This window comes from Psammomys obesus, unplaced genomic scaffold, assembly GCF_907164565.1.
Source record: "Psammomys obesus unplaced genomic scaffold, mPsaObe1.curated_primary_1811, whole genome shotgun sequence".
In the NCBI taxonomy this organism is placed as follows: Eukaryota; Metazoa; Chordata; class Mammalia; order Rodentia; family Muridae; genus Psammomys; species Psammomys obesus.
In genome coordinates this window covers 2,198,703-2,213,966 of record NW_026585895.1, presented here as the reverse complement: position 1 = coordinate 2,213,966, position 15,264 = coordinate 2,198,703, and the positions used below count along the sequence as shown (strand labels likewise).

Below are 15,264 nucleotides of genomic sequence, written 5' to 3'. Positions count from 1 at the left end.
ACACACACACACACACACACACACACACACACACACACACACACACATACACATATATTTTAAGTTTTTTACTTGATTTTTGCCTGGTGTGATATGTGCTCTTATTCTAAACAATCAGGAGGTAGAGGCAGGCAGATCTATATGAATTCAAGGCCAGCCAAAGGTAAACAATAAAATAAAAACAACTTGGTTGTTTTCTGGATTTTTGTTCTTTGTGTTTTGATGAGGTAGGGGGCAGGTGTTCAGGAGGCAAGGCAAAGCAGTGGTTTTAGAAATTATAAGTCACAAACATACTTGGGGCAGTATTCTTCCCATCTCCTGTCTCGCTGACTCCGCAAGGAGCCGTAGAGTAACCTGTGTGTTTGCTTTGCACTTCGGCCATTTATTAGGGTAAGAATAGAAGGAAAACAGAATGTGAAATGCGATGTAAGGAACTTTAAAGAAGTACCCAGCCAAGCACCTGTAAGATACGTTTTCTAGCACATTAGTACCTGGAAGGTAATAAGTTAAAAGTAATTATACCCCCGCCACTGAGAAGAGCAACCAATACCCTGCAGCAGGAAGTGGGCCCGCCTGTAGTACAGACAGTACTTGCCTTTTGATACAGGTGCAGATCCCAAGTCTGTGGTGTGTGCGTTCTTCAAACAAGGGCAGTGTACTAAAGGAGATAAATGTAAGTTCTCTCATGACCTCACTCTGGAGAGAAAATGTGAAAAACGAAGCGTTTACATTGATGCAAGAGATGAAGAACTTGAAAAAGGTATTTTGTTAACTTTCCCCTGAAATGGAAAAGTAAATTTTGGTTTCTTTCTGAGATGCGTAGTAACGTATTGGTGCATATTACTACTCTTGTTTGCAAAGACCAGCTGGGGCTTTGCACAGAGGTTGACATAAGTGTTGCTCAGAATACAGTGCTCTAATTTCCGTGTGTCCTTCCCTCCACTGTACCGTCTCCTGTCTGAACTGCCTGGGGAACTGGGTGGATAATTCAGCAGGCAATGTATGCCTGTCTGCGCTGCTTCCAAGACAACTTATGTCACGAATATTACAGGGGAGTGGTCTTGTCTGTTCAGAGGCCTTATGTTGTGGCAGAAGATTTAAAACATTTATTGTGTCTTTATCTAGATACTATGGATAATTGGGATGAGAAAAAGCTGGAAGAAGTAGTAAACAAGAAGCATGGTGAGGCGGAAAAGAAAAAACCCAAAACTCAAATAGTATGTCCTTTTCTTGAGTTGTTGTGGCATTTATTATTAGGGAGAGTTATGTGGCAAAATATTGATGTTTTCTACTAGATGTTTTAGAGTTGAGTTATTAGAGTTAATTAGAAAATCTCATTTCACCAATATAAGCTAATACATCAAACTTGTTTGTTTGTTTGAGTTACAAAGTTTGTTTTTTAATTAGATTTTTTTTTAACAAAATTGGTCTAAAAACTGAGTGACTAAAGTCTTCTAATGCAATTTTATGGAGTGATTCTACTTCCTCAATTATGGGTGAGCACAGCTAAACATGGTAGCATATACCGGTAATCCCAACAGGCCAATTGCAAGTTCGATGCAGGCCCGGGGCACGTATATAGCCTGTCTCAAGAAAGCAGGATGAATACAGTATATACTTAGATAATACTCTTATTTCTTGTGAATACTGATGGAGGTGGGCCTGCCAAGCCAACCCACTGGATGAATTGTTTACTTTTAATACTATGGGAGTGCTTTTAATTACTAGGTCAAAGTATTTTTACATGTAAATCTTTAAATGTGGTTTTTGGTGGGTAATATCTCTAATGTTCTAGGGAACCTGCCTTTAAAAATTCAGACTATTCCTGAGTACATATCTGGTGAGGTCCTGCTCTGCTAGAGGACTTAGATAAATTTGGCTCATAAACACTCCTGAGGGGAGGGGGAGGAACTGTGAGTTTCCACTTGTGAAGTTGCCTGACCAGCACAGTTGCACTTTAGACCCATCTGTGTTTGAAGGATCATTATTCTTGGTGTTATGTTCCTTTTGAACCTTGTACCCTTATGACTCATGTACAGAGTTGCCTGTCTAGTCAAGTAATCCCAATGGGATTCACGTTATGATTGCATAGGATTTCTCTTTTGGTTTTTTGGTTTGTTTGCTTTCTTTATTTTTTTCCTTGAAGTGCTCGAGGTTAGACCTTGGGCTGTATTTATTTTAAAAAATCAGACTTTGGGATTATATTTACAAAGGCTAACTGAAATTAACTGTGAATTATTATATCCAGAGTAGAAGCTTTGGGGATTTTGCTACTTTATACATGGTCTGATTTTCTTTACTTATGTGTAGTATGTGTTTTTGTGTGGTATATGCACTAATACGTGTGCCTGTAGAGGACAGAGACCAGATCAGATCCCTGGAGCCAGAGTTCCAGGCCCTTGGAAGCCTGCTGACATTAATGACTGAGCCGAGTCTCTAGCCCCTGGCTTGTTTGGGGTTGGGGGTCTCACACTGTAGCCCAGGTCTGGCTTGGTATTAGTATTTTCAACACTTCTGTGTCATTTGTAGGTAAGTGGTTACCTCAGGGTGTGAGTTTGTTACTTTTTCCTCTTGCTTAAATGAGATGGGTTTACACTGCACCAACCACTCCTGAATCATGCTGTCTCTCTAGGTGTGCAGACATTTCCTTGAAGCTATTGAGAATAACAAGTATGGCTGGTTCTGGGTGTGTCCTGGAGGTGGGGACAATTGCATGTATCGCCATGCACTTCCTCCTGGATTTGTGCTAAAAAAAGACAAAAAGAAAGAAGAGAAAGAAGATGAGATTTCATTAGAAGATCTAATTGAGAGAGAGGTAACAAGCTTCTTTTAAAAGCTATTTTCTCTAAGTGAGGATTGATCACCTTACCCCAGGTCCTCTTTCTTTGTTTAGCTTGTTTAGGTGTATAGATTTCATGATGTTTATCCTATCTTATGGGTCTATATAAGTGAGTATATACCATGTGTGACTTTCTGTTTCCAGGATACCTCACTCAGGATGATCTTTTCTAGGTCCCACCATTTGCCTGCAGATTTCATGATTTCCTTGTTTTTAATTGCTGAGTAGTAGTCCATTGTGTAAAAGTACCACAATTACTGTATCCATTCCTCAACTGAGGGACATCTGGGTTGTTTCCAGGTTCTGACTATTACAAATAAAGCTGCTACAAACATGGTTGAGCAGAGGTCCTTGTTGTGTACTTGAGCATCTTTTGGATATATGCCTAGGAGTGGTAAAGACAAATGGGATGGACATTGGTTGTAGGAGAAAACAAGTAACAGGACAGGAGCCTACCACAGAGGGCCTCTGAAAGACTCTACCTAGCAGTGTATCAAAGCAGATACTAAGACTCATAACCAAACCTTCGGCAGAGTGCAGGGAATCATATGAAAGAAGGGGGAGTTAATATGACCTACAGAGGACAGGAGCTCCACAGGGACCAAATATATCTGGGCACAGGGGTGTTTTCTGAGACTGTTTCTCCAACCAAGGACCATGTAAGGATATAACCTAGAACCTCTGCTCAGATGTAGCCCATGGTACCTCAGTATCGAAGTGGGTACCCTAGTAAGGGGACCAGGGACTATTTCTGACAGGAACTCAATGGTGGGCTCTTTGACCTCCGCCTCCACAGAGGAGGACATTGCAGCCAGTCCTGAAGATACCTGATAAAACAGGGTCAGATGAAAGGGGAGGAGGTCCTCCCCTGTCAGTAGACTTGGAAAGGGGCAGGGAGGAGATGAGGGAGGGAAAGTGGGGTTGGGAGGGAATGAGGGAGCAGGATACAGCTGGGATACAAAGTTAATAAACTGTAACTAATATTAAAATTTTTTTTTAATTTTTTAAAAAAGCTATTTTTTATTATTTTGTCAGTTCTAATATTTACCACTTGGGGGCAATAGCAGATTATGAAATATGTCCTTTTCTTAAAGTTACCATACTCTAATTACTCCTGAGTAAATTGAATGTGAATTTTACCATATGCATTAGCCAAACATGCTTTAAATGTAGGCATGTATAGGGTTTGTTTTAAGTACCCACTGCTGCTGTTTCAAGTTACGGGTTTATTTTTTAAATGCTTATTTAGCCTTATGTTGATGAGATTGTTGGGTTCTTTCCTAAGCGTCCTTTTCTCTTTATAGCATACTGTATGTGTGGAAGGAAACCCCTCCTCTCTCGTTTTGGTCAAGTTTTAGCTATCCAGTTAGGGGAGTATCTGACTAAAGAGCTGCTGCAGCTGCTCTAGCCCAGCAAAGCAGTTGATGTGTTCTGTGAGTTGGAGGGCTTTGAATGTACGATGAAGTTGAGGTTCCTTGGGAATACTAGATTTAGCATTCTTCATTTCAGTGTGCACATGAGTGACTAAGGTTAAGATTATATATGATCTCTAAATGGCTGTGTTGTTTGTCATGCGGGATAAAATAATAGAGGATGGGCATTAACACCAAGTGTGGGGGAGATAGTTTTCACCTAGTTCCACCACTTTGTAGCTATTTGCACTTGATAAGTGTCCTCTCACCCTCTGCTTATTTGTTGAGATGTGCGTGGCAGTATATACGTGTAAAGTTTGCAACACCAGATGTCTGGCAGAGACTTACTTTTCTGCACATTTCTTATGTGTTACCCCCAAGAAGTGCAGGTGATATTTTTGTTTCTCAGTTTTAGTTCTCATCTGAAAGAACACAGATCAAGCTTGGATTTATTGTGAGTGTTTTTAAAAATATACTAGTTTTACCAACAAACTTTTCTGCTTAAGAGATTTACCTCAAAGTGTTAGGTTTTATGTGGGGGCCTGGGGTGACTTGTTTCACTCATTGCCATGCAGAGTGAAAGTACCAAAATTTAGTCTATTTACTGTGTTAGGGTGGGCATAGGGAAGGAATTAGTTACATTAAAGAGAAATGCTGTTAAACAGTAAGTGACTTTAAATCTCTTGCCTTTGCAGCGCTCTGCCTTAGGTCCAAATGTTACCAAAATCACTCTAGAATCTTTTCTCGCATGGAAGAAAAGGAAAAGACAAGAAAAGATTGATAAACTTGAACAAGATATGGAGAGGCGGAAAGCTGACTTCAAGGCAGGGAAAGCACTGGTGGTATGTCCCAAGCTCATGCCAATGGCCCTTCATTCTTTTCTCTTACAGTTTTTAAGATTCGGGGTTCTTTGTGTCTCTAAGCTCTGTATGCAGTATGTCTAAAATGAGTGGTAGCTTTTCCTGAGATGCTGTGTCTGTATGCCTGAATAGATCAGTGGTCGTGAGGTGTTTGAATTTCGTCCTGAGCTGGTCAATGATGATGATGAGGAAGCAGACGATACCCGCTACATTCAGGGAACAGGTGGTGATGAGGTAAGAAGAAGCCATGACCTCACATATTTATCTTAATGGCTGGGAGGGAGCAGAGAAAACAGAAACATGGTGAAAACAGCACACCAGCGCTGGGTCAGCGCTGGTTCAAGTCCTATTTCCATCAATAAGAAGTTCTTTCTCTAGACTTCCGGTCTTACCTGCAGTGCATACATCATGAGTAATTCCTAACCCAGGCTGCTGCTGAGATGAATGGGTTAATTGGGGTTATTTCCAGGCCCTTTCTTTATAGAGCTTAGGGCAGGGTTTAGTGCAGGAGATGTTTTTAAAGTGTTCTTAATCCCTTTAAAGTAACTTGTTGTTTATTTAAAATTGTTCTGCAAAAACAGTCAAGAAATAAGGAAACTTCGGTTACAGTATTACTGCATTTTTATTCTAAAAGTTTAAGTAGAGAACAATGAATTCTTCATTTGTTTTTACTTGGTATTAGTAATAATTTTGTCTTCTGGAGATAATGTGTTAAGGTTAAAAGTGAATTGAGGAAATTATTTGTAGTAACTGCTTCCCCTGTGTTATTAAAGGTTGATGATTCTGTGGGTGTGAATGACATAGATGTGAGCCTGTACATCCCAAAAGATGTAGAGGAGACAGGTATCACTGTGGCCAGCCTTGAGAGATTCAACACATATGCTTCAGATAAAGATGGTGAGTATGCTGCCCTTCTCAGCATTCTGAAGGGCTGGGAAACTATGTAGAGGAGCTGTCAGGTGTGTGCAAGTTCCAGACTGGAAATGTGGGCATTTGGCAAAACACAGAAGGTAGTAGAAGCTGTAGAAAAGATGGCTTAGTGAATATTAAAACTGGTGACTAAAATTCTTAAAAGGAGAACAAAAACAAGTTTAGAGATGTAGCTTTTGAGTGTAATCTAGAAATCTGTATAGCTGTAGACAAAAGGCTGAAAGTCGCCTGAACTGCTGTCAGAATGGATGAGCTCAGCCAGGATCCATAAAACCCGTCTAGAACACACCAGTACTACAGGATAGACAAAAGGTAGTACTTAGAGAACACCGAGCTTCCGTGAAAAAACTCAGAGGCCTGAGTGTCAGAAGAAAAAAAGTAAAATTACAAGTAATTTATTAGTTGCAGTTAGGCAAAGGGTTACTGGAGTAAGTGCCCGTCTGCAGGGAGAATGAAGCGCAAAGGAGTACATAGGAGAAGAAGGGCTGCCTGTGCGTGGTCACAGGGAGGGCCTGTTTAGGATGTGGGAAATAAGAATGTGTGTGTGTCGAACAAAGAAAAAGCTTTAATAGAGAAGGGAAAAAATGACAGGAGAGAAAAGAAACAAGTCCTGGAAGTTTTTAAGTAGTGGTTTAGTCTGAGAATGGATGGAAAGCTTTCCAGGGACTATACGGGCAGAAAGATTTGGAGTTTGTATCTAATTGTATCTTTAGTAAGGGGTTTCAATACTAACTTGTTTTGTTTTGTTTAAGATTTATTTCTTTTGAGCTGGAGAGATGGCTCAGAGGTTAAGAGCACTGGCTGCTCTTCCAAAGGTCCTGAGTTCAATTCTGGCGACCACAAGGTGCCTCATAACCATCTATAACGTGAACTGATTCTGTCTTCTCGCAGATGTAAATGCAGTTAGAACACTCATACATAAAATAAATCTTCTAAAAAATAAGGTTATTTTAAAAAGATTTATTTATTTTACATATATGAGTGTTGTATCTGCGTGTACACCTACATGCCAGAAGAGAACATCAGATCCCAGTATAGACAGTTGTGAGCCACCATGTGGTTGCTGGGAATTGACCTCAGGACCTCTTGAAACAGCGGACAGTGCTCTTAACCGCTGAGCCATCTCTGCAGGCCACTTGAATACTAAGTGAAGGATATGTGCTATGAAAAGAAGCACAGAGGGGTACTAATTCAGGCAAAAGCTGAAATAGAAAAGACTTAGAAACCTTACTTTGATCGTGAAGGTCTGCAGTTGGTGACTAAAGCGGGTGGCTTACCCCCCCCCCCCACGCTCTGAGGTTAAGGAGACTGACGCGTGCTCTTTGTGAACGGGGATTTGGTCACAGAGGAAGCATGGGTGTTCTGACCCCACAGCCTTGCAGTCAGAAGTGCGGTAGATCTACCTAGATCTTGCCGTCAAAACAGGGTTTCATAGTGGACACGGATGATTGGTACAGGCCAGCTCAGAAAGGAAGGCTGCCTGTGCTGCAGGAGTGTCATGGGAGGAAGTCTGAGAAAGGAGGAACGTTCGGCTCGTTTACTACCGTAGTGATGTCATAGGTTTCTAGGCTTTACTAATAACCAGGTTTGGGGTTTTTGTTTGTTTTTGTGTGTAGAGAACAAGTTAAGTGAAGCTTCTGGGGGTCAGGCTGGAAACGGCGAGAGAAGTGATTTGGACGACAGTGGAGGGGGAGGACAAGAAAATGGATCCATCGATGCTGTTCCTGTTGATGAAAATCTGTTCACGGGGGAAGATCTGGATGAACTGGAGGAAGAACTGAACACACTTGATTTAGAAGAATGACACCACACGAGTCACGGAGGAAAATTAGGTCAGCTCAGTGTGGTCAACATGAATTGAAATTGACCTCATTAATGGTTTGCCACCTAGAATCAACAGGGTGTTCGTTTCCCTCGTGATGATTCTGGAGGGATAGTGTCCTCCACAAAAGGAGCACTATCCCTGTGTCTTCTCTTCTGACTTTGACTACATCTCATAGTAAGTGCAGAGTAGCTGATAATAAGAAATGGCACTACAGAAGGTGATTGTTGCTGTACCTGTCCACTCACGTAGGAAGTGTAACTGCTTTTCCAGCTTTTGATTTCCATTGGGCATGTGTAATTTCCAGGAACAACAAAGTCACACTTAAAATACTTTCCGTCTGCTGCCGTTTTTAATGAGTGGTTTCCTTTCCTTTGTATTTATGTTTGAAAGACTGCCTGAAAGGTGAGCCCTGTACTTGATAAAGGAAGGTGCAGATTCAGTGTTGTACATCTTGGACAATTAGGTGGACACTGAGAGTGGGACTTGTTCAACCTGACAGGGTCAGCCTTGTCGCCCTGTATTAAAGCTGTTTAAAGTTCTCCCCTTTTTTGCCAATAAAGTTGTAAATAAAAACCATCATACATCCAATTCCAGCTATGTGCCTTTTTTAAGTTTTCTACAAAAAAAGTTTCTTAACATTTCTGGCTTGGTGTTTTAACTAAATATTATATTGGTTGTAGGTGTCACAGAATGCAAAAATGTAAAGGATTTTTTTTCAGGATATGTTATATATAACCATGGAGTACTGACAGAATTAACAACTATTCTTTTTCATTTTCAAAAAGACTAAGTACTGTTACTTTAATTCTGAATTGTTAGATCATCAACCTAATTAAATGCCTCCTATGATTAAACCAAATAACTTCATTGGAATCAGCATTATGTGAAGTTTGATTACTCTATTTGCAAGAACGTAAACAAATTTACCAGAAAACTTGAGGCTAAGGGTCTTGACCATTTATCCCTTAAAAATTTAAAGTAAAAGCACATTTTAAATGGACATTCGGTTATGACTTGAATGCTAATCAACATAGGTGTTGTTTTCAAATAGCTCAGGAAGGCTGGGCCATAGCGGTGCATGCCGTTAGTTTCAGCACTTGAGAGGCAGGAGCAGATGAATCTGGAGTTCAAAGACAGCTAGTGCCACACGGAAGAAAATAACATTGAAGTATCCGAGACCCCGAGCTTACGTTGCTCATGGGACTAGGACGTAGCTCACCGCCAGGCTGTTTTCTTGGCGTGTGCAGAAAACCCCATTGTAAAATTTGATTTTTAAAAACCTGTTTTCATAGCACATATCCTTAACTTAGTATGCAAGTGGCCTGGAGAGATGGCTCAGAGGTTAAGAGCACTGGCTACACTTCCAGAGATCCTGAGTTCAATTCCCAGCAACCACATGGTGGCTTACAACCATCTACAATGAAATCTGATGCCATCTTCTGGTGTGCAGGCACACATCCAGGCAGAACATTGCATGCATGCATGCATGCATGCATACATACATACATACATACATAATAAATAAATAAATAAATAAATAAATAAATAAATGCCTGTTTTCTACGAATGCTTTCAAAATCTATAGCCTAAGAAAAAGAAAGATTGTATGTCTTATTAATTGATAACCTCAGTCTGTAAATAGTTTGTTTTCTAGCTGTTATTTATTATAATTAACATTTTCAAATATAGATGAGATCTACTTCAAATATCATGAACTAAGTTTATTTCCCATCCACTTTTTATATAAAAACACTAAATTTTATACTTTATATCTACAAAGTACTTTTTCCATTCTTTTTGTGGAAGAGTTTGTTTATTGACAAAATGTTTTCAAAACAGTCTAAAGAGCTTACATCTTTTTTTGTATTGTTCACAATACCGTCACTCTACATTTGTGTGGTTAATCAAATTGAGTATGCTTTTCAAACTATATCTAAACTTAATTTTAAATAGTTTTTATTCCAAATTCCCACTGTGAACACATCTTTCTATTCTAACTTCAGTGTGTAACTTAATTCATTTTAGGAAACCTGGAGTTTAGAAAATGAGAAACAACAAATAGAAGCTTTCTACAACAGGAAATGTAACTTGCACTTATTTTCTTGTGCTCTGTTAACTGAGCTCTTTTCTCCTTAGGTTGGATTTCATGAGACCATACTATTGAGTATTCTATGTTTAGAGAGCCCATAGTGTGACCCCATGTTTAACCAAGTAATTTAGAATAATTAGGCTGAATTTTACCTTATCATTACATGATGGTTTGATATAATCTAAGTCCCACACATGAACTAATAAAAATTATACAGTGTACAATGTATCTTTATGGCTTTGCAATATGATAGTAACAGAATTGAAGGTTCGGAGGTTAGGTAGAGAAGCCTCACGCCTGTGAACACAACATGGACACAGGGCACTTGGCACAGATGTCGTGGGTAGGGTATTGTGAGTGTCTTGTTCGTCTCCAGGATGAAAGCTTTGTGTAAAGAATGTCCACCACAGACTGTAGATCTTCATTTTAGGACTCTTCTGCTAGAAACTATAGGTAAATGTTTTCAGGTACTTAGCTCACTGTTAATATACCACCAGCTCAAAATACACGTTTCAATGAATGAATTTCAGAAAAGAGAATTTAAAATGAACTACCAAAATTTTCTGATTGGGATTTTTCAGCCCTTAAGCATATACTCCTAATAACTTGCTGAATACAAAAATAACAATTCTCAATTAGTAGAGATTAAAGGAAGCTTCATTTGAATTAATGTACCTTGAATTTTTTAACTCTGCAGAAACAAACCTGAATAAAACATTAGTACAGAGTGCTTTTAACATTCCTTTTTTCATGTTGTACATTTTCTCTTGTATTACTGTTTTTTTGTTAATGTAGAAAGAAAAATCCTGTTTGTTTGTTTGACAGAGTTTCTCTGTGTAGCCCTGGCTGTCCTGGAATCCACTCTGTAGACTAGGCTGTGCTCAGACTGATTTGTAGTTTGCCTGGGTGGGAGGAGCATAATGAGGATGTCCTTTGTGAAAATAAGGTAGTAAATAATTATCATGCAGAGTGTCTTTGCACTGGTCCCAGTGACCACAATCTCTAACAGCTGACCTCGTTTTCAAACAGATGTATCTAATGAATAGATGGGGCTCAAGTGCCTCATTCTACCTAGGAAACTTTGTACTGGCTCGTGGGACAGTGCTCTCCTGGTGCGCAGGGCCCTGGGTTCACGCCTAGCTCTGGAGGTGGAGGCACTAAGTTACCCTGCAGTTTCCTTCCAAAGTCTGTGGCTCCCAAATTGTACTTCTAGGTCTTTGGAAGCTGTGTTTTGCTGAGCACAGTCATCACTGATTTCTAGTGTTGTGTATGTCCAGAGCAACCTTACAGCGTGTATGGACGTGTATTGGAGAGTGTATGGTTGGGCCTAAGCGACAGAGGCGTCACAAGCTGCAAGCGTGCTGGGGTAATTGCACTAGTGTTGAAGAGTGCTTTTGGGAGTCCCCATCCTGCGGCTTCCTTCACACAGTAATAATCAGAGAAAGGAGAGGCCTCAGGCGTAAATCTGGCTTAGGCTCGTAATTTTGTGATTTAACGTTTGAGCAGATGAGCAGCTGTATGTGTGGAGCTAGGTGTGTAAATTACACACCTTCACTCTGTTGGCCCGATATGCCAAGAATGGTAAGGTATTCCTAGATCTTAACACTAGAGGGAAAGGCTTGTTTTGGTTTTGTTTATTTTGTTTTATTATCTTGTTTTGTTTTTCGAGACAGAGCTTCTCTGTGTACCTTTGGCTGTCCTGGACTTGCTGTGTAGACGCCCGACTTATTTTAATTAAAAAATGTTGTAATAGTTATGTATGCCCATGGTTCCTCAGCTTTCATACTGGAGAGCCATCTCTAACCCCATGCTGAGAAAGAAATGAATCATTCAATGACTTCTGGAGCTGTGAGTGGGGCCCCCACCCACAAAGCTGCTCTGTGGGGCCTCCAGAGCAGTTTTCTACCTGAAAGGACAAAGTGTCAGCTGTCTGAAATGCAGCCTCATGGCCCATGACTGAGAGGCTGTGGGCCTCGGGATTCTTAGATCCTACAGGAGGCCACAGATGGCTCCTGAAATGGCTCAGCCCTCGTGTGTTCCTGAAAAGGTGGTTTTTCCTTCCTTACCTGTCCTCCCATTAAACCCTCCCATATGCCTGCCCCACTCTCCTCCACACTTGTGGCCTCTTTTATATTAATTTTTAATGAATGCAAATATATACATGTATGTTCTTCTATAGAGCCTGCTCAGTTCATAGTTTTATAAATGGAATTGCCTCAGAATTAGAAACAACTAAAAGTAGTAGCTGATAGGCCTATTACTGGGTAGAAAGTTACAAAGGCTGAAAGTTGATACTTTTATCAAGAAACAAGGTACAAACAGGAAGTATTAACACAGCTGAGTTATCCATAGGTGAAAGGAAGTGAGCTAGGCCAGAAGGGCGTTCACAGAGACCAAGGTTAGTATGATGCAACTATCCATCTACCTCTCCGTGTATAGCATGCCGCCGCACAAAAACAATACCTACAAGAGGAGTGCCAGCCCAGGTGAGAACAGTACAAGTCAGCAATGTTTTCCTAGAAATGCACCTGCTGTATGACAACGGCTCTGGGGGTGCTGACCAGCATCCTGTGCTGTGGCACAGCTATTCACAACCTCAGTTCCAAGGGATCCGGCTCCTTGTGCCCTGCGGGCATTACCCATGTCTCTACTGCACCTACATACACACACACACACACACAAAACCTTGTGCACATAAATATTTACGAAAACTATTAGGTGTTTTCTGAAGCTGGGTGTGATAAAAATCATTTTCTTGGACGTGATTAAGCATGTTGAATTCTGTAAGTGCTCCTAACATACGGATGTGAGATGTAAAGCTCCTGGAGAGAGTGGTTTCCTTCCTGAGAGCGCCGTCTGGAGATGGGGGTGTCACCATTGGACAGTCAGCGCTCTGTCAAGGGTCAAGCCATGCAGAGTTAGGCAATCAAAACTCGAGAGCCGCGTGTGCTTGTTCGGCGATTTTGCTACACAATCCCATTTGGTTACAGAAGTGTAATTCCGATGAAGTGAGGGGAATTTGTGTCTGGAGAGAGCTGATAGTGTACTTTCATAGCCATTTGTTAGAAATGCCAAATGCCAAGTTTGAGTTTTCAAAGGAAAGACCTTTGGGATAACGAGTCGTGGGGTTTTTGTCTTGTGCTTCACTCATCTTAAAGCCGGGGCAGAAACTGAGGTGCTATGAAAGAAATTTTTTTTTTTTTTGGTCACTGCCAGAGGTTGAACCCTGGTACTCTGGCATTTAGGAATCACTGAACTCCATCTCCAGCCCAAAAACTGCTCAGAGAAGCAGATCTCCTGGTTCGTTTGTATTCTTGTACTCACTTGAAATGTTTACATGCCCAACAGCTGGGTTCCAGGTCTCTTCAGGAATGTTAGCTGGAAGAACTGGTTAGCATGCAGAGCGAGGGACAGTCGCATGGAAGCATGTCCAGGCAGGAGGAGCAGCCCGTACCCATTGGCTTCAGCCTGGTAGCTTTGCAGAGTTGGCATATTTCACCCCCAGATCATCTTAAGCCTTGTTAAGTCTGTCTCACCTTTGTTTCCATGATTTTTATTTATAAAAAAGCTTGTTTTCAAATTGAACAAGACCTTTATATGCTTAGAAGTCTTCCTGTTTACTTGGAAATTGAAAATAGTTTTTTTTTTTCAATAAGATTCTTAAATATATAACATGAAGTACCATTCCTCATGTTCCTTGAACAGAATTGCATGGCATAAGTAATTTTTAGTACATTTATCAGTCCTTTTTCATTCTTCTTTTCCTTAGACCAAACTCAAAACTGACTGGACGTGTCCTGAGGTGAACAGGGAAGGCTTAGGGAAAACTGGAGTGAGCCATAGCATTTCAGCTGTGACCGCAGGCTCCAGCAGCTGACAGGTTTCTTCTTGTGTGTTGCTGCTAACAGGTTTCTTCTTGTGCTCGGGTTTTCATGTCTCACTTGATTGCATAAGGGAATAAGAGTCTACACATTACCTCTAGACGTTCAAAGACCATTCTGTGAAAAATAGTATTTTATATTGAGTTTCGAATGGAAATATGGGCTACCATTTTAAATAAAACTTTTTTTTTTTTAAACCGTGAGCTTAAATCATAAATTATTGGGCTAGATAATGTGGTGCTCACCTTTAACACCAGCACTTGGGAAACAGAGTTTGGGACCAGCCAAAGCTGCATAGTAAAACTTCTCTCGAGCAATCAAATCATAAGTTAGTGCCAGGTATAAAGTCAAGCAAGTCTCAGACACAAGTTGATAAATTCCTACGATGACAGTAAACATCTAACAACTGATTATTTACTTGTCAAACAGTCAACATGTGTGTTTGTCTCCCAAAGGATTGTTCACGCACCTTTGTGTTCCTCTCCTAAGGTGTGCACCTGACATTACACTCCCAGGAAACGAGTAACATGTAAACATCCTTACCAGTTTAGGTTAGTTCATACTTCTACAAGTTTATTGGAATTGTGTATGTTTTTTACTGATTCATTTATTTGCTTCCACTTGGCACAATTGGACATTTATTACAGGTACTAAGAATACATTTCTGGAAATTGCTAAGTGCTGTCTGTATGCTGTAATAAGATTTGTCCGTTCACCTGTTGGCTGGTATTGGTTCTAGTTAGGGGCCATTATGAATAAAGTCATCTGAACAGTCATGTACAGATCTTTGGATGGACGGTGCTGCTTTCTTTTTTACTAAATACAGTGACATGTAGCTCATGTTTGAATTTTTTTAAGATTTATTTATTTCATATATATGAATGCTCTGTTTTTCACATACACCATAAGAAGAAATCAGATTCCATTACAGATGGTTGTGAGCCACCATGTGGTTGCTGGGAATTGAACTCAGGACCTCTGGAAGAGCAGTCAGTGCTCTTAACTGCTGAGCCATTGCTCCAGCCCCCTCATGTTTGAATTTTTAAATAGAATTTTACAGTACTTTCTAAAGTAGTGTCATTTTTATCCCTATCAGTGGTTTATGAAGGCACCATCCTGACTTGGCAATATTTGAAGTAGGTAGGCACAAGTCTTTCTGTTACAGAATTATTTTTATATGTGTGCAGATGTAAGTTTCTGTGCACCATGTGTGTGCAGGAGTCTGTGGAGGCCAGAAGAGGGCAGCAGATCCCCTCTACCTTGAGCTACAAATGGTTGTGAGCTGCTGTGTGGATGCTGGGAACCTGAATCTGGGTCCTGTGCCAAGAGCCATAAGCAAAATTCCCCTCCAAGCTCCCTCTCCAGCCCCCAGAGTGCAGTAAACAGTCCAGTTGGTGTGACAACAGTTGTTGAAAAGGCTGAACCATT

General features: G+C 40.6%; 1 protein-coding gene across 1 annotated transcript in view; it reads left to right on the top strand.

Annotated features, from left to right (window-relative positions):
• Zc3h15 (zinc finger CCCH-type containing 15) overlaps nt 1–8,454 on the top strand; it is a 13,699-nt gene extending 5,245 nt beyond the window's left edge. Inside the window, exons 3-9 of the mRNA XM_055600340.1 lie at nt 608–760; nt 1,126–1,217; nt 2,633–2,815; nt 4,947–5,093; nt 5,244–5,345; nt 5,885–6,008; nt 7,658–8,454. Of these exons, the coding sequence (XP_055456315.1) occupies nt 1,131–1,217; nt 2,633–2,815; nt 4,947–5,093; nt 5,244–5,345; nt 5,885–6,008; nt 7,658–7,845 (831 nt within the window). The 5' untranslated portion in view covers nt 608–760; nt 1,126–1,130 and the 3' untranslated portion in view covers nt 7,846–8,454. The remainder of the gene's footprint in view (nt 1–607; nt 761–1,125; nt 1,218–2,632; nt 2,816–4,946; nt 5,094–5,243; nt 5,346–5,884; nt 6,009–7,657) is intronic.
• Nucleotides 8,455–15,264: the final 6,810 nt, after the last annotated feature.